Genomic DNA, 27,500 nt, shown 5'->3' on the forward strand with positions numbered 1-27,500 from the left:
TGCTCTTTCTTATTATTAGAGGCCAAACACCAAAGGAGATTTAAGTTTAGGTTTTTTTGTTTTTCTTATGTTGAGGAGTTTTTTGTTGGTTTTATTACCATTTTTTTGTTTGTTATTATATTTGGGACAATGGTATAGATTGTTGTAAAGTTTTAAAATTTTGAGTTTGGGTTGTGTAACTAAAACCCTCTAGCGCAGGGGTGTCAAACATACGGCCCAAAGAGGTGTCCAATCCGGCCCGCAGGATGAGATAAACAATAATATAAAATAATAAATAAAACATCATTTTGAAAATTAAATAAAGTGTATTCGCTACAATATTTTATTTTTAATTTAAAGCAGAACAAATTGCTCATTTATTTACGTTGATGTTATGCCTCAGGAGTCGGGACACACGCACGTTTTAATGCGGCGCCAGAATCTCGAGCAGAATGAGGATAATATGATGATAGCTGCATTGTAACTGATGCTTGTGTGGCAATTTACTGGTGATTTTAAACATGTCCAAAAGAAGAAATTTAACCTGGAAGGGCGGACAGGCTATTTAAAGAGAAATGGAAAGAAAGGTTTTGTAATCTCAACGCCGACAGGTACGTTTAATTCAGTTTAATCGCAATTACAATTAAAGATGCCAAAATTACGTAATTGTTCAAAGTGGCAGTTAATCGTTCAGAGTTCACTTATGTTATTCTGCATGCTTAAAATGCTTTTTTTTTTTCTACATGTTATCTTAAGGGTTTTTCCATTGTTAAAATTTTAGTTTTAGTATAACATTATAATACCATTCATTTTTTTTATAATTTAAAGAAGAAACCAATCTGATGTATAGTTGACATTTGAGGCTTAATACCATAGAAAAGCACTAAAAGTTTTTCAGTTAGTGTTTTCAGCTTGTTTATTTTCATATTAAAATACGGCATGCAGTTGCATCAAACAATGGTATGAACATCAGTCAATGTAAATTGTGATAATCGTAATTAATAATCGCAATTACAATTTCAAGGGAATAATCAACAATAATGATTTTTGTCATAATCGGGCAGCCCTATAACACACCTAATTCATTTAATCAGCTCGTTAGAAGTGAGCTCTGTGCATTAGATGTTTTTTTTAATTGTGTTGCAGCTGTATTGGTCACTTAATTGTTTTAATTGGTTCGTTAGAAGTGAGCTTGAAGTTTACCTCACTGCGGAATATTCATTCACAGATTTGCGCTGCGCGACATCTTCACACACGGACAAGTGTGTCATCATATACCTCTGTAAATAAATACAATTTAAATTCACGCTTCGCACAATTCAATGCACTTCAAATGGAACATATACGTTCGCTTCGAACTGGAATCATGGTGGAATATCCTGTAATGTCCACTTCGCAGGGCACTTGTGTTCGAATAGAACAAACGTCTGAAGTGATGAGAGAAACATACAAAATGTGCAGAGCAGGGGGGCGAGGACTGGAAGAGAACCGCTGTTCACAACTCGTGGCTGTGGTAAATGTGTGCAATAATTAACAACACTGCGATGACAGCTTAGCAAGGAGAAAGTAAATGAACGAGCAGTGTGCGATATTTATCATGTACTAATATCCTAACTGTCTTCCTGCTTTTCTCATCATCTTACTACTGCTTTTACTACTGCGCTGCATTCAACAATGAACAAGATCAAAGCAACAGCGCCTGGAATCATCTGGAAACAACTTATTACTTCAAATGTGAATATACATTTCAAAAAAATGCAGTATGGAAATTTCAGAGAACATTTTATTTGCATCAAATTGGATTTCCTTCATTGTCACACTGATTTTAATTTTAAATGCTTGTGTTTGTAAAGTTTGAGAGTACATATTTTAAATATATCACATATACTTTTTGAAATGCAACATTTCTGGATGGCAAGCCCATGTTCTTTTGGTGCAGGATAATGAGCTCTTAGTTTAGCACAGGCTTTATTGAGCCAAACTCACCTGAGATGAAAATGTCATGTGACTAATCAATCTGGAGATGATGCATGGAAATTAATTTATCACGACAGCACTGATTGGCTAATGGTGGATGAGCAATATCAAGTGTCTGAGCAATCTGGGAAAGTAAAACTCAGAAAAATTGAACTTTATAAGCAGAATAAACTTCTATTGACTGACAAAACATTTCCATGAACACCCATTTATACACACAAGATATCATAAATGACAGAAATACTGCACAACAACAACAACAGAGGAGCCAAATTTGCATGTTTATTTAAATGTTTACAATTACAAAATATAACAGATTACAAAATATTCAAATTTTATTCTAAATATTCCAATTTTCGAGAATCACATAACCAATATCGAAAAAATTTTCTGTTTCTTTTATATCTCTAAGGGAATGAAAAACAGCACTTCCTTGTAGAAAGGAACTGGTTTGCTTTTTTAAGAACTTGCTGGATGCATCTTCCACTTTTCCAGCCCACCAAGGAAAGAAAACGCTTTTCAGATATTCGTGGATTTCTTCGTAAATATTTGCATAGTCAATTTCAATGAAAAGATCGTTTATATTTTTCATGCATTTCGCAAACATTTCCAAACCATGGTTTTTGAAATCACCAAAAGTTTTGTCTAAATCTTTTTTAAATAAATCTGATATGATTTTATTTAAGTTTTTCAGAAATTTTTCTTTGCTATCAGGTTTGGATATTTTTGAACAAAATTGTGCAAGATCAAGTTTTGGTTGTGGTCTTCTGGTCTCCGTTTTTTTACTATCTTTCATGGAAAATTTTAGATTTTCTACTTCTGGAATAATTTGTTTGTAAATTGGGCTTATTAATTCCATGTCAATTTCTATTCTTTTAGTTGGTGTTTGGGGTGAGTTATTAATCATATCTTTGCTTCCTAGCATTTGGGACTCAAAATAATAACTGCAATCTTTAATAGAGCATTTAGGCAAAACGTTTTCATACGAACCACTGAAACCCCAGGGTTCAAGATATCCAATAGTGGTTTTTATGCCATGCTTTTTATATAACATCATTGCTATTTTAACAGCCTGAATCATGCAGGGCACATGGTTGGGTCTTGCCAAACATGGGCTATTTGTAGTAAATATATATATTTCTGAATAACAACACTCATCTTCATCATACATTTCTAGAAGCAGTTCAAATATTTTATCTTCAGTATGCTCTTCTTGTGGTAAATCTGATTTTTTATAAACTTTCCATCTATTCATGTCAAATAATCCATCTTTTTTTCTAAAACATATAAAAGCAAGCTGTTTTTTCAATTTCAGTGTTTTCTTAGTTTCTATACAAAGATCATTAAAAAAACGATTAAAAATTGCATTCTTTTCCTTTTTGAGACTAATATGTTTATAATTCTTAATATCTTGGTATTGATAATTGGTTTTATAAATTAAATATTCCAAGGATTTTATTTTATTAGAGTAGTCTTTATAAAAGATTCCCGAATCAGTAATTTTTAGAATAAAATCTTCATCCGTCTCCTCACACGATTCACTTCTTGAAAGAGATCTATTAAAAAACAGAAAATAATGTACAAAATAATAAACAGCAATATATATATATATATATATATATATATATACACACACACACACACACACACACACACACACACACACACACACAGAGAGAGAGAGATGTTGTACTTAATCATTTTCTTAACAATTTTCTTGTATTTTAACACTATATATTACTATATTGTATATGCTGAACAGATGATATTTTGAAAGATTTTGGTATCTGAACATTGACTTCTGTAATAGAAAAAAAAATACTATGGTCAATGGTCATACCAACATTTTTCAAAATATCTTCTTTTGTGTTCAACAGAAGAAAGAAACTCATACAGGTTTGGAACAAATGGAAGTAAATGATGACAAAATTTTCATTCTGAAAGAGAACAAATCCTTTAAGAAGACCAAAAAAAAAAAAAGTTGCCTGTAAAAACACTTTTACATACATTCACACACTTACAAAATGTCTATGTGAACGTACCTTTTAAGTTTACGAACTTGGAATTTTCGAAAATCAAGAGGATCTCTAGAACTTTTTCTGGAAATAATAAAGGAAAAGTTCATTTAAAAAAAAAAACATTCATTTTTTTGTTATTTAATGTTAATTTAAAGTTGACTTTTTTTGTTAATTTACATTTTAATATATCACTGAGTCTTTGTCTTTAATCATATTATCTTCAGTATAACACAAAAGCATGATATTTATATTATTTTGAAGACCTGAAGATCTGAATTGAACTTCACACAGTTATTAAACTGAACTGAATCAACTTTAACCTGTTTTTAGCTGAATATTGACTGCTTTACAGCAGAATGTAATTTAGTTTGAATTATTGACACACTATTTTCCTGTTCAACACTGTAAAGCTGCTTTGACTCAATCTCTACTGTATAAAGCACTATAGAAATAAAGCTGACTTGTCTTCAATTTTAACTAAATCTAATGGACACTCATCACTATTTGTCACCTTGATAAATACAATAATCATACAATATTTTTCTAAAGTATACGGCTGTAAAAAAAAAAAAAATGAGTTACGCCATTGATCTTCAGTCTATATTTTATATTTCTCCTGATAATTAAGTCACTCATCATTTACATTATCTGTCTTCCTGATCCAGTAAAACTATACATAATGAATTTAATCATTACACATGCGCTGCATTAATTTCCCCTGAAAAGGGGGTCACTTTTATCATAAAAAAACAATGTTAAGAATCACTGCTTTAAAACATAATTTGAACAAGCAGCAGCAGCTAAAGCAGTGAGCATGCACATCACTTTACGTGTACTTACAAATAAACATGATCGGCACTCGGTAGAATAAGACCAGAGTTTTCAGGTGAAGAACTCTGTAATCAGAACAATGAGACATGAGCAGAAAACCACAAACACTGTAACTATAACTCAGTCAGAGCAGAATTACTCACCATGGTTTTTTTTTTTTTTAGTAGTTCCTGGGGCAGGAGCCAACAAGACACTACACAATTTTTTCTCTGTGATGGAGAGATCTGTATGCCGGCCTACAGTTACTCTCAGACCAACAGACCTGTCTGTCAAATCCACTCCTGCCCCAGGACCCTTTTTAATATTTTTGTAATAAAAGCTGCTTTTCTTAATGAAGTCGGTTTGAAGGATCATGAAGAGTGAAAAGCTGGTAAATGATTTCTCATTTATAGTCTGGTTAGACCAACCCTTTAGATGACAGCGATGCAAATCATGACTCATAACAAAGCTAGTCTCATTGATTAAAGTGCCTTCAGGTACAGAACCACGCCCAGCGCCAGAACCATCAAACCACATCCTGAGCTGTCTGATTTCACAACCAATGCAAACCCATTTGTTCGTAACTTTGAAAGAATCTAAAGCTAAAGATCGTTCCTTGTCAGCTGGTTCCAAACTAAAACTTGTTCATAAAATACAGTGCAGTCATTAATATGTCAAACATGCCAATAAATCAAATGTATTTATGTTCTTGTGTTTCTCCGGAGGCCACAGATATACTGAGTGTTTCTGTTTCCTAGAAAGTGAAACTTACACACGACACACGAACACTAACTCATACAAGTGTCCTGATATTAGTCAAATACAGCTCAACCAGGTCTAATTTGCATAAAATATTTATACCATAACATACAGCACTGTTCTGGCTGAGAATCACAGTGGTGTTAAAGCCACATATTCTGGAACAAATCTGAGGATGATAAATTCTATAAAAATCCTTAAATGACTTTATCATCAATTCAGATCATCACTGAAAAATGGCATCTGATTACTAAGAAATATAAAGAAATCATACTGAATTAAACAAGAAAACCATGTTTTGAATCTACTAACAAGATGAGTTTTCTAACCCCCATAGGATTTTCTTCTAGTTTTAAGCATCACTTCATTATTGTTTTTGCTTAAATAAATCTTGATTACAGGATGTTTGGATATTTGTACTGGAAACCACGACAAAGAACGTTACCTGCATACTGCATATATATACGTGGCATACATTTACAATGCATTTCTTACTTTCATGAATCATTTCTTAACGGTACTCTATGAGTAAATCTAAATCAGTTTAACTGTGTGTGTTTTTTTTGTTGATGTGGTTATGGTGTGTGTTTTTTTTTTGTTTAATATGGAATTATAGTGTTGCGTTACTTTTACTTTGATCTTATTTGATTTGAGAGAGATTTTCTTTTGTTCACCGCTGAACCTTTTCATTCTGAAACCGCTCAGTTCTGACACACAAACTGCAGACTGATTGTTGCTTTATAAGGACTAGAGCGTACAGTTCAGGGTTTGGTATCACACTGTGGTTTGAGTGCCTGATTTAAGGTACTGATGTGTTTATTATGTTTATTCTATAGTGATTATTCAGTTGATTTCGGGGTAAAGTGCAGAACACTTTGAGATGATTTACACCAGAGAATCAAACCCATCACACACCAACACTGATGAGTTTGTGTTTCCTCAAACTGTTCAAACCTGATTCTTTCTCTTCATCATCAGTCAGATATGTTTAGGAGAATCAAGGCATCGCTTTACAGGAAACAGAAACTCAAAGAGTCTTCTTTGACTGATTTCCCAGATTCCTCAGCGTCGCATGTAAGATCATCACTGCCCTCTTATGGCAGATCTGAATAAATTAATCAGAGACACAGTGCTTGTGTCACGAGGTATAAAGTTTTCCTTCATCTTTAAAACAACACTTGCACTCATACGCATTAACCCAGCTATACATTGTTCATCTGGCTTCCCTGCTTTTGTAGACAAGCCACGACTATGTCTTGCATTTCTTGGTTTTAACTGATGTTCTGGAATTCTCTATAGAGTGCTGCAACGGGTCGGCTACCCGCATAAAAGTGTCTAAAACGGGTGGATTGTGACATTCCTTAAATTCACATGCGGGCGGATAATTAACTCCTTGCGGGCGGGTAGTAGCGCGGATGAAAAATATGTGCAATATTTGTATGTGTAAATTACCATTACACATACGCAACAACAATATGATATTTGACCCATCACGTCACCACCACTGCGACAGTGCGGCTTTTGTTGATGCTTATCGTAGCCTAGTAAGGCTATTGTTTGTGAGCGACAGGCTCAGGTTGTATTTTATCTTGTTCTTTTTTTTTCATTAATAGGTCTATTTGCGTATAGTTATCAGGTTCAATAGCCTATTTAGGTGCCGATGGTAGGCTACTTGAATGGCGCAAAACAAAGCTCACTTTAGTCTGTTTCATTAGCCCATTCATGACGCTGTTGTGATGTTGAGGTGCAAGATAAAAAATAAAGCACTTTAATTGGAATGATTTTAGTGTGTGTGATTTATCGCGGGCACGGATTGGGTAACGGGCCAAATATTAACGGGTCTGGGCGGGTGCATATTTAATTTTGATATTATCACGGGTGACGGGTTGGGTGTTGTGTTTGGTTTTGAGGTTTGGTGGTAGGGCGGGTCTCCAAAAATGGACCCGTGCAGGACTCTGATTCTCTATGTTTGTTCTTCAGAGTGATTGATTAAAAATTAAGCCATATGTCTTATATTTTACCTTTGAATGGAACTATAGCTCATTATATATTGATTTGTCTATACTAGCTTCTTTTTGGGTTTATGATTTATGCATTTAGCAGACACTTTTATCCAAAGCGACTTACAGTGCATTCAGGCTATACAGTTCCCTGGGAATTCAACACACATACTGGTATCATTGCTTCTTTTAAATGTCCTACAAATGTCACTTGTACAAGTTAAATTAATATTTAATACTGATTAGTATATGTTCTGCGGTATTCAGAATATTTATTTTCATACCGATCATTTGCATAATACATATTTGCTACTGTTGTAATACTTTTAACATTAACATACTTGATTGTTCTCTATTTGTGTTCAGTTGTTGACCTCAGATACCAACATCCAGTTCTCCTTATTAAATACTTGAACCAGAACATCTACCTCTCTCTCTCGTTTCTCTAACCGGAAACACCCATCCATTTCTACTAGTATTCTACACAAACCCTTCGAGCGCCCTCTTGTGCCAACACACTTAAATTCATCAGTTGAGTTGAGACATTGGTTTATTTCCCAGATTCCTCAGCGCTGCAGGTAAGATCAACACTGCCCTCTAATGGCAGCTCTTATATCATGAGGAATCAAGAAATACATCTGTTTAACACAGACATATCTTCATGGTCCAGTGTAAATGTGCATTTGAGAACAAACAGGATTCGGATCAGTCAAATCTAGTTTCTGAACCTTGATTGGTTACTTTTTCAGTTGGTAACCAGGCATTATAACATATCAGGAACTATAGAGTCACTTTAACCAAGATTAGATCATATGTACTGGAATCAGTGAAGAACTTACTACCTGATCTTTGATGAAGTGTGTCCTGTAGATCCGCAAGTGTTTATACAGCATGATGAATACATTTCCAGAATATATACCTCTTATTTGGCATCGACCTTTGACCTAAGTCTTCTATGACCCACTAACATGAACGAAACAAATAATCGATAAATGGAAACGTGCTACACTAATGACATGAGTAGCTTTCCTAACAGAATACATAAATACTTTTTTTGAGTTCTTTTCTGCATGAACCCATTACAAAATTATTGATGTTCATGTACTGATGATATAAAGTGAGCTAATACACATACACAAATAAAAAAATCCACGGCATATTGCCCGCTTTTGGAGATCAAAAATTAAGATTTTCTTTAATTTATTTTTTTCCCCATGAGGCATAAGTTAGACCTGAGAAATAGATAAAAGTGACATCTGAATTAAAATCAATCATTATTTGATCTGACTCACAGAAATATAAAAGAAATAACAGGGCAGGCAAAATAAGCAAGTTCACAGCTATTAGGAGCAGCATTTATCTGTATTACTAGTGTACAGTGTGCAGCTCGGTGTCATGTACTGCTTGTTAACATACCTTTGCTCTGACGTGGATCTGGTTCTCTTCTCTGGATAACGAGAAACGATGATATTCTTGATATGATGAGATGATTCTAGAGACTCGTATAAGTGTTTAGGTCATTGCTGGTGTGATCGCTAGCATCAAGTTACTGAAAGGAGTTTGTCATATAGAGTAAGCTTCTATTCTTCCATGAATTTTATTCATAATGCCTTCATGAAACATTATACAGACTAGACTAGACTAACTTCTTTAGTTAACTTCATCTACATTGAACCCCTTTGTTTACTGGTGTACTGGCATGATGTGATATAATTAAATATTACAGACCAAATCTGAAGTTCAGAGGTCATATAATTGGATCACTGGCTCACGAAGGTCAGAAGTCAAAGGTCAGAATTCAGAAATGACAGTTTTCAGATTCATCCAGACAAAAACTTAAGTTACTGAACAATATTTGAGACTGAATGAAGGATCTAATGCATAAATAAAACACAGTAAACAGAGATATTAGATCAGATGAGAACGAGAGAGAAATTTATATAAGTAGACCTAAATATGATGCAATATAAAAAAGAGACCAGAGCAAAGTGATTTGAATGATCAAAATCTACTTTAAGAATGTCACAAATATTATTAAATGTGTGGTTATTATACGTTATGACAACTATTTTTCTGACTTTTTAATACTATTGCAATACTAAATGTACTTTATGCCAGTAAAGTTATTCAAATAGGAAAGACAGAGAGAGTGAACAATATGGATCCATACAGGTTCTGACATGCGGGAAATGTGTTGCGTTTGCACTTTTACCGGAGTAAATATTTGTCTGTCTCTGGTCAACGTTCATTCCGCCTTCAGTTCTTCAAACAGCAGCTGTGCTGAAGATCTGCTATCAGATCAGATGAATCCAGCAGAACGGGCCAGAAATCATCAACACCAACAACAGATGCGAAAGCTTCTCAGACCAACACACCGGCTGCGTTCTCAATGAATTACTAGTGTACTTACCGTAAACAGTACCTGAAAAAGTATGCAGCATGCAGTGAGAGACATTTCAAACAGTACTACAGCATACTCACTGTCATCACATGGCCTCAGTAATTAACAAGATTAGCTTAGAGGCAATTCAAATAAAAACAAACTAAATATATTTACATTTACATTTAGTCATTTAGCTGACGCTTTGATCCAAAGCAACTTACAAATGAGGACAATGGAAGCAATCAAAAACAACAAAAGAGCAATGATATATAAGTGCTATAACAAGTCTCAGTTAGCTTAAACACAGTATACGTAGCAAGGGCTTTTAAATAATATAATAAATAAAAAGAAAACAGATAGAATAGAAAAAGAATAGAGCAAGCTAGTGTTAGAGGTCTTTTTTTTATAATTGTATAATAAATGAAAAGAAAATAGAGAGAATACAAAAAGATTAAAAAGGTAGTTTAATTTTTTATTTTTTTTATTTTTTTAAATAGAATTAGAATAGTGAGTTGTGAAAAAGTTAGAGGGGTCAAATAAAGATGGAAGAGATGTGTGTTTTTTAAGCCGATTCTTGAAGATGGCTAAGGACTTAGCTGCTCGGATTGAGTTGGGCAGGTCATTCCTCCAGGAGGGAACATTTAATTTAAAAGTCCGTAAAAGTGACTTTGTGCTTCTTTGGGATGGCACAATCAAGCGATGTTCACTTGCAGAGCTCAAGCTTCTAGAGGGCACATAAGTCTGAAGTAATGAATTTAGGGTAAAGGGGTGCAGAGCCAGTGGTGGTTTTTGTATGCAAACATCAATGCCTTGAATTTTATGCGAGCAGCTATTGTTAGCCAGTGCAAATTGATAAACAGAGGTGTAACGTGTATTCTTTTCGGCTCATTAAAAATTAATCTTGCTGCCGCGTTCTGGATAAATTGTAAAGGCTTGATAGAACTGGCTGGAAGACCTGCCAAGAGACCATTACAATAGTCCAGCCTGGACAGAACAAGAGCTTGAACAAGGAGTTGTGCAGCATGTTCGGAAAGAAAGGGCCTGATCTTCTTAATGTTGAATAAAGCAAATCTGCAGGAACGGACAGTTTTAGCAATGTGGTCTGAGAAAGTTAGCTGATCATCAATCATAACTCCAAGGTTTCTGGCTGTTTTTGAAGGAGTAATAAATATATAACCAATAAAAATTAATAATACTTCAGAACATTCAGTATATACTCTGCATCATATCTGGATAAGTTCATAATAGATTGTAAAGCCCCTCAAATGGGAAACAAGGCAAACTAAGAGTGTAAATGAAAAAAAAAAAAAAAAACATGAAAGAGACTCCAATGGTATAATTTCTCTGTCGTTATCATTGTAGCTGTGGTGTGAACTATATAAAGATAGTTACTGTTATCCAATTTAGTGTAAAAATTATGTAATTATTTATAATCATCATATTTATTGTAGTATTTATTTTATTATTTTTTTTAGTAATCATTCTGATTTGTTGATTTGATTATCTAGAAAAGTTTTTGGTTATTATATATTTTGAATAAAATGACAAAAAACAATTGTGATATTTCTGTGATATACCACTATTCAAATGTTTCACAAAAGTAGATTTAAAAAAAAAAACAAAAAAAAAAAAAGACATTTATAATGTTACACAAGATTTCTATTTCAAATGAATGCTGTTCTTTTGAACTTTCTATTCATCTGTGAATCCTGAAAAATAAAATGTATTACAGTTTACACAAACATATTGAGCAGCACAACTGTTTTCAACATTATGCACTTCCAAATTCAGTCATACTAACCCCTGGATTCAAAGACAAGGCTTAAGCCTAGTTCTAGACTAAAATGTAAATCTGAGCTGTTTCAACTAAAAGAAACTTGGACGGACTGATCTTAAAACATGTCACTGCCTTTGTTTTGTCTTAAGATGAACACCAGTAATGTTTTTTTCTAAAGCATGTTTAAAAAAATTACTTAAATGTCCTAATTGAACTATGGCCTAATCCTGGTTTAGGCTAAACCCTGTCTATGAAACCGGGTCTAAAAGTATCAGTTACTGTGACATCCGGTAAAATCCAGGGGTGGGCGGGACGATGTGAAACCGTCCAATCAGAGGCTGCCGGCCTCAAAACCATCTGTCAGTCTCACCTGTCAATCATCAGTGCGTGTTGGCCCACTGTTGCCAGGTCCGCGCCGTTTTTCCGCGGAATTGGGCAACTTTAACACCGTTGCCGCGGGATGACGTTATATTTAGCCAATGGAATGTGAATTTTACTGGGGGAACCCCGCCAAAAACATATATTTTATCCCCGGAACGCGACTGGGCTAGTTTTGAGTGGCAATTGAGCGTTTTGTTTTGAAACTTGGCAACCCTGTCGAGAACACGCCTGAGGAGAGCTAAACACATCTCATAATTACAGCGTTTCGAGATGAATGAACAGTTTTCCAAGAAACCCTCTGCATGTTAGAGCTCTTTCCTCTCTCCTACCTGCGGGAGCGTTTTCTGGGAAAATCCTGGCATGTCAGAGCAGCTCTGAGGAGTGATTACCCGAAACTAACTGGTTAACTTTAAACCGCCTCAGTTCTGAAAGTTTAAAAATCAAAAAAATCGCTTAATTAAATGTATAAATTAAGGAAAAAGAGTAATAATATCAGTTTTCACGACTTTCGTGTCGGTTAAAGAACCCCCTCGCCTCAGACTGAGCAGCTCCCGCGCATTCTCCGCGCATGCGCAGCTAAGCGAACGCGGTCGCGCGCTGGGTCACGCGCAGAGACGCACGGGCGCGCGCAGCAGTAGCGGAGCAGCGCGATCGTTCAGCAGGATTCTCGAGAATCATGAGCGTGGGAAAACTGGTAAGATTGCTATGAAAATACACTCTCACTGCTGTTATAATGCGCTTTGACACGACACGAGCCGTGGAGAGGCTAAACGCGAAAGTGTCGCCGTTGTTAGTGGATAAATTCTGAAATAAATCCCTGTGCGGGTCGTTTTGCAGGTCAGATTTCGCAAGTTGGTGTGTAAATACTCACTATTGAACTGTCCTGTGTTCACATCTCTGTCCCGCAGGAGAAAAACTACTAAACACAATAATGTAAATAAAATAAAAATCTGTCAGAGGCGAAGCTTCAGAAATATGCGAGTTTTAATGTAATGTGCACAAAACTTTATAATGTACTGAAATCACTAAATAATCTGTCTATTAATATCTATTCATCAGGTTATTTAGTAAGATTCATAATAATTCAGCTTATATAATTAAAATAAAATATATGAAATTCCATTATATTCAGGCTATTATAGTAAGTAGAGCTAAACCCGTCAAAAACACATCGAATTTTAACTTTTATTTTAGCAAGATGTCAATTTCACATTTTCATTTAGTTTAACTTTTAAGTACTAAAATAACAAACTGAAATAAATTTAATAAAAACTATGTGGACATTTAAAAAAACGAATAAAAATGATACAGAATGCACATAAACTAACACAAATCTATAATATTATCTCAATGAGACTAAAATAACCCTGATTAGATTAGATTGTGTTATTGTTTTCATTATTCATTCATGCTTTGGCAGATGCTTTAATGATGGTCAGATATCCAGTCTGTCCCGCTGCCCTGTTAACCCTATACACACATTTAACCCACACCGCTCCATCTACCACGATTACTGATGTAACTAAGCCAATACAACTAAAAATCAACCTGTTCCCTGTTTTAATTCCCCCCCTTAACAACTGTTTTGTTTGTTGAAGAACCAGGATTCACACAGTCATGGAATGGAAAGGAATTTATCCAGATCTATAAAAGGGCAACAAGGACATTTCTATAATGAATGTATAGTTTTATAGTTTTGCCAGGGTAAAAGTTGTTTTAAAACATTTTTTTTAATGCATTATGTTTTCCGAAGGTGTATCAATGAATTATTCATGAAATCATGCAATGCAATGTAAGGTGCATTACAAGGCATAATTAATGCATTAAAACTACTAGTATAATGCACTCCCCAGTTTTCAACAATTTTGTTGTGTTGAAGCCAGAGTTTGTAATGCTGTGATTGTCCTTGTAGCTGCTTGGTTTGGTTAAGGGTTTTGTAATGTTTTACCACTTTTTTTAAAGTTCACATGAATAGAAAAAAAAGACTTCCGAAACCAGTGGTGGTGAAAAAGTGTGTGACGCTAATGCACTCTTTAGTAAATGTTTAGAAAGTGTTCAGCTACCTTATTTTTCATATTATTATTATTATTAAGGCACTTAATGCATGTACTTCAGCACTTTAGCTATGTAGCTTTGTGACTATATTCACAGTATAACACTGTGTGTGTGTGTGTGTGTGTGTGTGTGTGTGTGTGTGTGTGTGTGTGTGTGTGTGTGTGTGTGTGTGTGTGTGTGTGTTCCTCAGGCGCTGTGTGTGTTGGCGCTGACCGTGTGTGAGGCGTATGTGTTTCAGGCCGGTCAGTCATCAGGAGATGTGGACGAAACTCCTCCACAGAGCAGAGGTCAGTCCATCTCCACACGTCTGTACATGTGTTTATCGCATCAGACTGACGAACTGTGTGTGTGTGTGTTTGTGTGTTGTCAGATTTTTCAGGCTCCTGTAAGGGCCGTTGTTTCGAGCTGAAGGAGGCGGAGCCGCCCAACTGCAGGTGTGATAATCTGTGTAAGACGTACCTGAGCTGCTGCTCCGACTTCGATGAGCAGTGCCTCAAGACAGGTGGGAAAAAACACACACATACACAACAATATACACATAAACACTGAAAATATACACCTTTCTTAGAGTTTCCCAAACTGGGATAATAAGTTGATGAAAAGCAAATAATAAAATCATAAAAATATACTGTTAATATAAATAAACAAATAAAAATGAAAAGTCAAACTGTAACACTGGCTGTGTGTAGCGGGAGGGTTCGAGTGTTCACGGGAGCGCTGCGGTGAGGTCAGGAATGAGGATTACGCCTGTCACTGTTCAGACGACTGTCTGCTGAGAGGAGACTGCTGTACCAACTACAGACCACTGTGCAAGGGTCAGACACACACACACACACACAGCTTTTGACTTTTAACAGACAGCATAAACTTTCCAAATAATATCTTTTATACAAAAAAATAATTTTCTTATTGTAAAAAATCGTAATAGATTATTAGATTGTTAAAGTATTTTTTAATTCAATTTATTTGAAATGCCTTTTGATAATTAAAATGTAATTAAACCATTAAAACACTATCCAGATCAAAAAACCTAATTTGGGAAAAAATAACATGGATTTCATAGGGTTGTAATAAGATTTCATACTGACTGTTTATTATGTGTGAGTGTGTTGTAGGCGAGAGCTCCTGGCTGGAGGGCGACTGTGAGGAGATTCAGAGCCCAGAATGCCCTGCAGGGTGAGTGATGCTGATGTGTGTGTGTGAGTTTGTGCGTGAATGTGCGCATGTGTGCGAGTGTGTCACTTTATGCGTGAGTGTGTGTGCATGAGTCTGCGTGAGTATGTGAGTTAATGCGTGTTTTTGTGAGTGCATGAGTAAGTTAGTGTATGTGTGCGTGAGTGTGCACGAGTGTAAGTTCATGAGTGTGTGCGTGAGTGTACGTGTGCGTGAGAGTGCATGTGAGTGTGTACATGCGTGAGTACGTGTGCGTGAGTGTGCGCGTCAGTGTGAGTGTGTGCGAGTGTGTGCATGAGTGTGCGCGTGAGTATGTACATGTGAATGAGTGTGTGCCAGAGTGTGTGTAAGTGTGCATGAGTCTGCACAAGTGTACGTTCATGTGCGTGTGCGCGTGAGTGTGTACGTGTGTGTGTGTACGTGCATGAGTACGTGTGCGCATATGTGTGCGTGAGTGTGCGCGTGAGTGTGTGCGTGAGTGTGCACGTGTTTGCATGTGAGTGTGTGCATGAGTGTGCGCGTGAGTATGTACATGTGCATGAGTGTGTGCCCGAGTGTGTGCAAGTGTGTGTGTGTGTGAGTGTGCGCGTGAGTGGGTGTACGCAAGTGTGTGTGTGTTTTGGTGGTTATTTTGTTGTTGATTATTTTGTTGTGGTGTGTATGTGTGTGTGGTGTGTGCACATGAGTGAGTGCGTGAGTGTTGTGGGTTGTTTTGTAATTGTTTGTGTGTGTGAGTGTATGTGCGTGAGTGTGTGCGCGAGGTGTACGTCTGCATGATTGTGTGTGTGTGCGTGAGTGTGTGCGTGAGTGTGCGTGTGAGTGTGTATGTGTGCTTGAGTGTGTATGTGTGCTTGAGTGAGTGTGTGCGTGAGTGAGTGTGTGCGCGTGAGTGAGTGTGTACGCGTGAGTGAGTGCGCGTAAGTGAGTGTGCGTATGAGTGCGAGTGTGTGTGCGTGAGTGTGTACAAGTATGTGAGTGTGCACGTGAGTCTGTGTGAGTGTATCATAGACAATGAGTTTGTGCACTGAATCTGCTTTCGAGTGTGTTTGCGGAGTGCGTGAGTGTGTGAGTGAGTATGTGTGTGTGTTTATGTGTGAGTGTGTGTCTGTGTCTCATACACACTGTTAGTCTGTGTACTGAATCTGCTCTTGTGTGTGTTTGCTGAAGGTTTGTCCGTCCTCCGCTCATCATCCTGTCTCTGGACGGCTTCCGTGCCTCTTACATAAGAAAAGGGAAGAGCGTCTTACCCAACATCCACAAACTGAGTACAGAATCTCATCTCTGCATCACACCAATCCCACAATCCATCCCTGCACACACACTGACACTGGACCTCAGTCAGGTCAGACGCTGTGTTTAAAGGTGCAGTAAGCGATTTTAGAAAAACTCTGTTGAGAAGTGGATCGGACCGAGCACCAAACAGCATCAAGGGGCGTGTCCACTCGTGGTTGGGGAGGAGACAGAGGTCAAAGCACAAAACATGTGTTCTCCCAAAAGTGAAAATTCTGTCATTAATTACTCACCCTCATTGTTCATCTTCAGAACACAAATTAATTTTTTTTTGGTGAAATCCAAGAGCTTTCTGACCCTCCATGGACACCAAGGGAACTGAAACGTTCAAGGCCCAGAACTGTAGTAAGGACATCGATAAAATAGTAATTTTCCAGAAATCACTCACTGCACCTTTAATGTAATGCAAATTAAACCACAGGTACACTTAAAAGTGTGTTTTTGATGTTTTCTTTCTAAGTCTGTAACAACATTTTCTAAAAAAATAAAATATAAACATTTATATAGTTTTTAACCACAGATGCTGGTCTTGCACTAGCTGGACTTAATGTATGACGTAATCGTGTGTAATAACAAACTGTTGAGGGATTCCTTTGCGACTCATGTGAGCTGTCCAATACAGAAACTCACATCATCCCTCGCTCTCATTCATGTCTAATGAAATACAGCGTCCTCCATGACTGAGGTCTCAGAGCAGCTAGTCATTAAAACGGCTGCTCATTTATCAGCTGCTCGTTAAAACCGTTTCATGTGTTTCTTTGGTAGGATCGTGTGGAACTCATGCCCCTCATATGAGACCCATGTACCCGTCCAAAACCTTCCCGAACCTCTACACGCTGGCCACGGTACGGCACACACTTCACAGCACAGCAGACAGATTCACTCTGATTCACTCTAATCATGAATCCGATCATCTGAAGCAGAACATGTCTAATTCCTGCATGCTTCAGACTGTATCAGGAGAGTTAACGTTGAAGTGAAGGCTTTTAATGTATTTTTGCACAAGATGAATATGTAAAAAGATCTGTTAGTGTTTCGTGTTCTGTTATGTTGAGATTTATACAGTTTAACTGAAGAAATGTAAGATTATTTATACTAGACTATTGATATATAACATTATAACTTGCATAAACAAACTGAGCCTTTTTATGAACATTGAGATTTAATAAATGAATAAAACAGTAGATTAAAACAAAGAAAAGTAAATAACAAACTTTTGAGTATGCTTTTAAAGAAATGAAAACACCAGCAAAAAAGCTGTGAAATATCCGCACCAAATACGTTTGAAAATAGAAAATACTTTGGTACATTAACTAAAAAAATTACAACAACTAAAAAAAAAAATCTTATGAAATGCTTTTGTTTAGAAGCCAATTTTGATGTTTGGAAATTTTCTATGATTATGTGCGTGAGCATCTCCTCTTGCTGGACTCAAAATTTCACATTTAATTCAATGTGTTACTTGCCACTTCTTTGTGAAACTTACTTTCTAACTGAAAATTGTTTTTACACCAGATTCTAGTATAAGAGCACTCGATTTGCTCTTATGATGTGATTTAACTGAACCGGTTGGTATTTTCTGGTGTTGTTCCTCAGGGTTTGTATCCAGAGTCTCACGGGATCGTGTGTAACTCCATGTACGACCCCGTGTTCAAAGCTCATTTCAGACTGAAAGGACGAGAGAAGCTCAATCACCGCTGGTGGGGCGGGCAGCCCGTGAGTTATGACTCCACCCACACATGGCCCTCAGCCAATGACAGATGAGACGGTTTACATAAGCTTTATAATGTCGTATGCAAATGTACGACATAAATGTGATTCCGTACAGGTTTTACATGGGAACACTTAATAAATCATGAAGCTCAGTTTGGGTTTGGATGGAAAGTCTAGTTTGAAGTGGGTTCGTGTTTAATAAATTAGACTGTTTTTGTCTGTTTGCCGTCTCAGATTTGGATCACAGCAGAGAAGCAGGGCGTGAAAGCTGGGACGTTCTTCTGGCCCTGGTGAGCACTGAGATCTCAGTCCAAATGTGCTGAATGCCACACTCACAATCACATTTAGCAGGATTACTCATTTATCTGCTTCATTTTATTGGTTTCAGATCTTAAATGTTTATGTTCTACCGATTAATCAACTGTTTCTCAGCAGAGTGGAGGTTTTCTTCTAAAATCAGCATTCAGTGTTTGGAGCAAAGCTCAGAGTGTCACAGCGAGAGACTAATGACACAAACAACACATGATTCAAACAAAGACCTTTCTCACACTCAGAGGGGTCATTCAGAGCGGCTCAGTCTGTCCTGACCTTCATGTTCTTCCCTGAAGAGCTTCATTCGCATGAGTAGTGAGGATGCGACCAGTTGCCCGTGAAGCTCTGACGTCTGTGTGACATTGTTTGTGAGGGGCTGAATGAACCTATCTGTCTGTCTCTCTGTCTGTAGGGTGATTCCTCTGGAACGGAGGATCCTCACTATCCTGCAGTGGCTGCACCTGCCTGATGACGAGAGGTGTGTCATGTGACTACTAATGAGAATACAAAACATTCTTATGAGGGACAGTTAAGCATCGGGTACTCATTACTGGAATGCTTACTTCACTTCAAGAATGATAAATATAGTCATAACGATTACTATAGTGATAACTGTAATGAAAACTGTAACGATTACTATAGTGATTACTATAATGATAACTAAAGTGAAAACTGTGATGTAATTATAGTGACTAATATGATGATAGCTATAGTGAAAACTGTAACGATTACTATAGTGATTACTATAACAATTACTAAAGTGAAAACTGCAATGATAATTATAGTGACTATTATAACGATAGCTATAGTGAAAACTGTAATGATAATTATAGTGACTATTATAACGATAGCTATAGTGAAAACTGTAACGGTTATTATATTGATTATTATAACGATAACTAAAGTGAAAACTGTGACCGTAATTATAGTGAGTATTACGATAGCTATAGTGATTACTGTAGTGATTACTATAACCATAACTAAAATGAAAACTGTGACGATAATTATAGTGACTATTATAACGATAGCTATAGTAAAAACTGTAATGATTACTGTAGTGATTACTATAACGATAGCTATAGTGAACACTGCGATGATAACTATATTGACTATTATAACGATAGCTATAGTGAAAACTGTAACAATTACTGTAGTGATTTCTATAAGAATAACTATAGTGAAAACTGTAATGATAATTATAGTGAGTATTATAATGATAACTATAATGAAAACTGTAATGATTACTGTAGTGATTACTATAACCATAACTAAAGTGAAAACTGTGACGATAATTATAGTGACTACTATAACGATAGCTATAGTGAAAAATGTAATGATTACTTTAGTGATTATTATAACTACAACTAAAGTGAAAACTGTGACGATAATTATAGTGAGTATTATAACAATAACTATAGTGAAAACTGTAATGATTACTTTAGTGATTACTATAACCATAACTAAAGTGAAAACTGTGACCGTAATTATAGTGAGTATTATAACGATAGCTATAGTGAAAACTGTAACGATTACTATAGTGATTATTATAACTACAACTAAAGTGAAAACTGTGACGATAATTATAGTGAGTATTATAACGATAGCTATAGTGAAAACTGTAACGATTACTATAGTGATTATTATAACTACAACTAAAGTGAAAACTGTGACAGTAATTTTATTGAGTATTATAATGATAGCTATAGTGAAAACTGTAACGATTACTGTAGTGATTACTATAATGATAACTAAAGTGAAAACTGACACTGATTATAGTGACTATTATAGCGATAGCTATAGTGAAAACTGTAACGATTACTGTAGTGATTACTATAACCATTACTAAAGTGAAAACTGCAACGATAATTATAGTGACTACTATAACCAGGGGTGCACATAATTTTTTCAGCCTGGTTCTCATAAGAGATCCTGGAGATTTGGTTTGGTCGTCACACTGCTTTTTGTGTGTATATTTATGTGTATATATATATATATATATAGCGTGACCCATTAACATTGCATTTTAGTTTTTTTTTTTTTAGTAAAATAATAAACTAAATAAAAATGTATGATAATATTATTAAAAATAAAAGGTAGGCCTATTATTAAATTCAAATACAATTGTTTTATAGTAAACTTAAAAATAAAATGCTAATATTTGCTACTACTTTCTTTGTTTGCCTCTTTAAGAAGAATCCCTTAATGTATTTCCCAACTGTAAGTCGCTTTTGATAAAAGCATTTAAAAATAAATAAATAAACGGTTTTCATAATTTTCAAATTTAAAATCAGCAGGCTTTTATTTTGGCGGGTTGCCGCCAAGTAGGTATACATGTTCTGGATTTAGTGCTGCTGATTAAAGAGTGTCATTGAATGAATGTTACAGTTTTGGATTGTGCTTTTAAAACGGCATGGGATAGCCTAGATTTATGCTTTCAGTTTGAAAATAAATCTTATATAGTACAGTTTGTCGATCTAAAATGGTAATTGTGTATTAACAGCTGTCAGCCATGTCAGTACGCAAATGCGCTGTCAGAACTTATTTATATAGCGCATTTTTTATTTTGGTCACGCATGCGGACCTGCGGACCACTTATGTGCACCCCTGTCTATAACGATAGCTATAGTGAAAACTGTAATGATTACTGTAGTGATTACTATAACAATAACTATTGTGAAAACTGTAATGATAATTAAAGTGACTATTATAACAATAACTATAGTGAAAACTGTTATGATAATTATAGTGACTATTATAACGATAGCTATAGTGAAAACTGTTATGATAATTATAGTGACTATTATAACCATTAACTATAGTGAAAACTGTTATGATAATTATAGTGACTATTATAACGATAACTATAGTGAAAATGGTGACGTAATTATAGTGACTATTATAACGATAGCTATAGTGAAAACTGTAATGATTACTGTAGTGATTACTATAAGGATTACTATGATTAAAACAGTGACGATAATTACAGTGACTATTATAACGATAACTATAGTGAAAACTGTAGTGATTACTGTAACAGTAACTATAGTGAAAACTAACAATAATTATAGTGATTACTACAACAATAACTATAGTGAATGTAACAATAACTATAGTGAAAACTAACAATAATTATAGTGATTACTATAACAACAACTGTAGTGGAAACTAACAATAATTATAGTGATTACTATAACAATAACTATAGTGAAAACTAACAATAATTATAGTGACTATTATAATGATAACTATAGTGAAAACTGTAATGATAATTATAGTGACTATTATAACAATAACTATAGTGAAAACTGTTATGATAATTATAGTGACTATTATAACAATAACTATAGTGAAAACTGTTATGATAATTATAGTGACTATTATAATGATAGCTATAGTGAAAACTGTTATGATAATTATAGTGACTATTATAACAATAACTATAGTGAAAACTGTTATGATAATTATAGTGACTATTATAACAATAACTATAGTGAAAACTGTAATGATAATTATAGTGACTATTATAACGATAACTAAAGTGAAAATGGTGACGGTAATTATAGTGACTATTATAACAATAACTATAGTGAAAACTGTAATGATAATTATAGTGACTATTATAACAATAACTATAGTGAAAACTGTTATGATAATTATAGTGACTATTATAACGATAACTATAGTGAAAATGGCGACGTAATTATAGTGACTATTATAACGATAGCTATAGTGAAAACTGTAATGATTACTGTAGTGATTACTATAAGGATTGCTATGATTAAAACAGTGACGATAATTACAGTGACTATTATAACGATAACTATAGTGAAAACTGTAGTGATTACTGTAACAGTAACTATAGTGAAAACTAACAATAATTATAGTGATTACTACAACAATAACTATAGTGTATGTAACAGTAACTATAGTGAAAACTAACAATAATTATAGTGATTACTATAACAATAACTATAGTGAAAACTAATAATAATAATTATAGTGATTACCTATAGTGAATGTAACAATTACTATAGTGATTACCAGTGTTGGGGAGTAACTAGTTTCATGTAATGGAATTACATAATGTAATTACAAAATAATGTAACTGTAATCTGTTAGTGTGTAATTAAATTATAGTTACTTATGAAAATGTTAATGATTACAAAGAGGGTTACACCTAAATATTTTTATACACACCCATATACAGATTTAATTGATTTCTTTCCCAAATTGCTTTGACTGCTTTAAATTATGAGACTCCAATGTTTCAGGAGTTCCGGACACAGAATAGGACACGTTTATATGATAACCATTTTATTTCTTATTTGGGTTTATCTACATAATTTTTTTTTTTTTTTAAGATTGGCTGTTAGATGCCTGTGTTTGCGGTCATAGCTATGCAACGATTTGATTTCAAAAACAGTGTCATAGCTATTAAACTATTTCTTGTTTTGGTTTTAAATCTGTGTTTAACCTTAGAATTATCTCTCTTAAAAAGTGGTGCTTTTGTGGTGGATGTGCTTTAAAATTAAATTATAATCTTAATTCAAATGATGAAGGATTTTGAAAGTCTGACAGTAATCGGCGTTGAGTACTACTGTAAGGTTAACCCTGCCTGCTTTAAATGTTTCAAAATGATTAACATTTGAAAATATCAGGGAAATATCAGGTCAGGCTGAAACTCGAGACACTTCAGGACAGCCCAGTGTTTTTCCATGCACTGGTCAATTGTGAGAGTTTGCTCTATTTTGATTTCATGACATGCCATTCTTTCAGACTAGTGGAAAGAAAACATCCAAAATACACATTTAAGTGTTTATTTTATTGCACTTTATCTATTTGCGCCAGTAGTTTTCAATTATAATCCATATCTTCAAAAATGTGTTTCTCCACTTCAGCAGCACATACATACAGTATGCCAAAACCTACAGATTTATCCCTCTCTATATTCTGAAGGTTTTTACTGAGGGGTTTGCTCATACATCATTCACACAGTTTTATTATTACACTTTATTTATTTGCATCATGTAGTTTTGTGTAGTTGTCATGTAGTTTTGTGTGGTTTGTATTTTCCAGGCCGTATGTCTACGCCATCCACTCAGAGCAGCCGGATGCATACGGACACATCCTGGGTCCACTGAGCAACGAGGTGAAACACCCACACACACACACACACACACACATAGACTTTGACTAGTGTGTGACATTTAGAGGAGGGTAAATATGGTGTGTGTGGCAGCTGGATAACACTCTCAGGAAGATCGATAACATCATCGGTCAGCTGATGAACGGCCTGAAACAGATGAACCTCCATCGCTGTGTGAACGTCATCCTGGTGGGCGATCACGGTACGATCTCTGGTGTTCTAGCACAGAAACACACACACATACATACAATTACAGTGGGCCTAAAGTCAAAAGTCCTACTTGAAAATTTGTTACTCTCACACAGACCCTCATTTAAACGGACTTCTCACAGCAAATGTTCAGTGCCTTTGTGTGTGTGTGTGTGTGTGTGTTTGTGTTTGGGGGTGTATGATTGTGATTGTGAAGGGTATTTGTGTTTTTGCTGTTTGGGTGTTGATGTTATCACACTGACCCCAGGGTCCTCCGGAAGAATCGGCCCCAAAAACGCCAGCACACCATGTGAATACACACGCTTATCTCACTTAAAGGGACAGTTCACACACACAAAAAAATACAATTCTGTTATTATTTACTCAAATTGTTCCAAAATTATTTTATTTTTTTTTTTGTTGTGAACAAAAGAGGATATTTTGTGGAGAGTTGGGAACCAAACAGCTGCTGGTAGCCATTGACTGTCACAGTATGGAAAAATGATGACAGAATTCTCATTTTTGGGTGAACTGTCCCGTTCAGTGTGGTTATGTAGTAGTTTACACCCTGCGTATACACAAACTCTAAAAACATTAGTTTCACTTACACACGTGTACTTCTAAAACCTTCATGTTTCTTCATGTTTTAGATGATCCGAAGGAAATCGTAGCGAATCTAACAGTAAGTCCATCAATGGCATCCTTCAGACAGACTCACTGTTGTGTTTGTACATGGTGCTGCATTTGACCTTTGACCTGATTCCAGTGTAAGATGCCCAATCAGCACTTCAAGCCGTACCTGAAGCAGCACCTGCCCAAACGCCTGCATTACACCAACAACAGACGCATCGAGGACGTGCACCTGCTCATGGACAGGAAGTGGCACGTGGCAATGTGTGTATCACTGTGTGTGTGTAATATGTGATATGATGTTTGATATTGTGTTTGAGATGTGTGCTGTGTTTGAGAGCAGATCTCCTGCGACCTGCGGCTTCTTTGGAGATCATGGCTTTGACAACAAGATCAGCAGCATGCAGGTAAATCAATCAATCAATCAATTAATTAATTAATTAATTAGTTTGTTCAGTAATTTTTTACTCTGTTCCTCTTTTCGTTTTTTTGTTTTTGTTTTTTTATAGGATCTTTCTGGGATTTGGACCAAACTTCAATTTTAAGACAGAAGTGCCTGTCTTTGAGAACATCGAGCTGTATAACGTCATGTGTGGTGAGAAAATGCTGCCGGGCTTCTCAAAATAGTTTGGATTATGAGAATCGTGACAGATTCATGCTGTGTGTGTGTGTGTGTGTGTGTGTGTGTGTAGATCTGCTGGGTTTGACTCCAGCTCCTAATAACGGGACTCACGGCAGTCTGAACAGCGTGTTGAGGAAGCCCCCCTACACCCCCACACAGCCAGAGGAAGTGACATCACCCACGCCTTTAGCCCCGCCCACTGAGGTGACCCATGACCTGGGCTGTAACTGTGACGATGAGGTCAGACACACACTCACACACACACTCACTTTTAAACACACACACACACACACACACTCACTCTTAAACACACACACAACACACTCAGACACATACTAACACTCACACACACTCACACACACACACACTCACTCACTCACTCACACACACATACACACACTCACACATACTCTAACACTCACACACACACACACACACACACACACACACACACACACACACACACACTCACTCAGACACACACACTCACACACACACACACACACACACTCACACACACACACACACTAAATTAAATAATAAATAAGACTGAAGCACACACAAACTAACACACACACAAAAAAACAAAAAAAAATTCACTTTTACACAGAAACACACACACACACACACACACACACACACACACACACACATGCGTGTCCTTTACAGGTCAGTGGATTGAGTCTCTTCTCGTTCACAGAACAACATTGAAGAAAGTTCCCAGAGGTTTCCTTCAGCTGCTGACGGACTGTTGAACAGTTAAGATCCGTTTCACTTTCACATTCATGTCATCCTTCAGTGACCGGTCATGTGATCAAACAGGCAGGACATATCCGTGTGTGTGTGTGTGTGTGTGCATACAATACAATATAACCTAAAATATGTATGTATTGGGGTTATTATAGTTAACTAAAACTAAAACCAGAAAAAGGTTTTTGTTACTTAAAATAAGTTCAAATGAACTGAAATGAAATAAAATTAAAAAGCTTAAAATTCATTTCAAATAGTTGCATTATTTTAGTTTACCTTCTAATAAATAACATAAAACTAACAAATAAAAATTAATAAAACTATATAGACATATACACAAAAAACTTTAAAACTTTAAGTGCTATGTATGTATCTATGTGTGTATCTATCTAAAATAATAAATAAAATTTAATATAAACTATATAGACATGTTTTTAAAAAAACGGGCAAAAATGCAACAACAAAAAAAAGAGAGCGAGAATACTCTGATTTTTAAAGGACTGTGGATTTGAACATCCTCTGTCGCCATCTGTGGTTGAAACACTAAACTACATTGAGACAGAAGTTATTTAAAGCCTGGGTTTACTTCACTTTCCTCGCTCTGTTTCGTCTCGCGCACAGATTTCAGAGTAAACCGTCAGTTTTGGGGTGGTTTCCCTTTAAGACGGATGTCAAACTCACTTTCACTGAGGACCACTTCAACATTATGGCTGCCATCAAAGTTACAAATGTTACTACTCCTTAACATATCTATATATTGTTAAATAACTGTCTCTTTATTTTAGTATTACTTAAGTTAGAAATATTGCATTTGCATAGATAAAAATATGTTATTGCTCTATGTTATTTTAACAAAAATCCTTTTAATTTATCAGTTTAAGAAATCCAAATTACTCTATAAATCAAAGTAAATAAAGATAAGTATCATCAAACATACCGGTCATTACATTAACTTTGTTAAAAACTGTTTTGTTACATTTATGGTACAACTAATGATTGTGAGCTGCTAAGAACGTGTGACAGATACGGCATTTTTAAAGAAAAACAAATGATTTTCTGTTTCTATGTGGCATGCGATTTATTCGCAGAAATTGACTTTGACGTGCATATGATACACAATCAATGCTTGTAGTAGAAAAAAAGAAGTGGTGCTCGACCGCACTCCCCCACACAAAAATAAATAAATGCAAACTAAAGTACTAAAAAAGTACTTTTTCATTTTCATAATTTGCAATGAATGCATATAGTGCCAAAATAAATAAATAAATTCACGAGTAACTGTTTGCAATTCAATTCACATTTATTAGTGTAGCACTTTTCATGATACACTGTTGCAAAACAGCTTCACAGAAAATGAACTTTTAGTAGTTTACAGCACTTTTAATAAAAAAAATAGCACAAGTCAATCTGCGATACCAAACAGGAACACAGGGGGGCGCCACAAGAGCACTAAACTGACGTGACTGAGCCTGAATCTGTTTTTTAGTTGTCTTGCTCTGGAGGCCTAGATGACGTCACCTCGATCCAAAATAAGAC

General features: G+C 35.6%; 2 protein-coding genes across 3 annotated transcripts in view; one reads left to right on the forward strand and one right to left on the reverse strand.

Moving 5' to 3' along the window:
* Positions 1 to 2,218: 2,218 nt before the first annotated feature.
* LOC109101584 lies at positions 2,219 to 6,522 on the reverse strand. 2 transcript variants are annotated; one of them, XM_042776135.1, is made up of 4 exons: positions 6,498 to 6,522; positions 4,815 to 4,870; positions 3,999 to 4,055; positions 2,219 to 3,512 (listed from the first exon to the last, which is right to left on the reverse strand). In XM_042776135.1, exons 1-4 carry the CDS (start codon positions 6,516 to 6,518, stop codon positions 2,297 to 2,299), a joined length of 1,350 nt encoding a protein of 449 aa, XP_042632069.1. In that variant the 5' UTR covers positions 6,519 to 6,522; the 3' UTR covers positions 2,219 to 2,296. The 2 variants fall into 2 exon arrangements, with proteins under 2 accessions (XP_042632069.1, XP_042632070.1); XM_042776136.1 differs by lacking the exon at positions 6,498 to 6,522 and adding an exon at positions 4,949 to 5,702.
* A 6,098-nt stretch (positions 6,523 to 12,620) lies between these two features.
* LOC109101921 (ectonucleotide pyrophosphatase/phosphodiesterase family member 2-like) overlaps positions 12,621 to 27,500 on the forward strand; it is a 22,851-nt gene continuing 7,971 nt past the window's right edge. The window contains exons 1-18 of the mRNA XM_042775892.1: positions 12,621 to 12,778; positions 14,330 to 14,426; positions 14,510 to 14,641; positions 14,829 to 14,954; positions 15,255 to 15,315; positions 16,480 to 16,577; positions 17,368 to 17,447; positions 18,199 to 18,318; positions 18,550 to 18,605; positions 19,040 to 19,105; positions 23,704 to 23,776; positions 23,867 to 24,272; positions 24,613 to 24,644; positions 24,729 to 24,856; positions 24,936 to 24,999; positions 25,100 to 25,187; positions 25,285 to 25,454; positions 25,915 to 25,972. Of these exons, the coding sequence (XP_042631826.1) occupies positions 12,761 to 12,778; positions 14,330 to 14,426; positions 14,510 to 14,641; positions 14,829 to 14,954; positions 15,255 to 15,315; positions 16,480 to 16,577; positions 17,368 to 17,447; positions 18,199 to 18,318; positions 18,550 to 18,605; positions 19,040 to 19,105; positions 23,704 to 23,776; positions 23,867 to 24,272; positions 24,613 to 24,644; positions 24,729 to 24,856; positions 24,936 to 24,999; positions 25,100 to 25,187; positions 25,285 to 25,454; positions 25,915 to 25,972 (1,873 nt within the window). The 5' untranslated portion in view covers positions 12,621 to 12,760. The remainder of the gene's footprint in view (positions 12,779 to 14,329; positions 14,427 to 14,509; positions 14,642 to 14,828; positions 14,955 to 15,254; positions 15,316 to 16,479; positions 16,578 to 17,367; positions 17,448 to 18,198; positions 18,319 to 18,549; positions 18,606 to 19,039; positions 19,106 to 23,703; positions 23,777 to 23,866; positions 24,273 to 24,612; positions 24,645 to 24,728; positions 24,857 to 24,935; positions 25,000 to 25,099; positions 25,188 to 25,284; positions 25,455 to 25,914; positions 25,973 to 27,500) is intronic.

Source organism: Cyprinus carpio, chromosome A19, assembly GCF_018340385.1.
Source record: "Cyprinus carpio isolate SPL01 chromosome A19, ASM1834038v1, whole genome shotgun sequence".
Taxonomy (NCBI): Eukaryota; Metazoa; Chordata; class Actinopteri; order Cypriniformes; family Cyprinidae; genus Cyprinus; species Cyprinus carpio.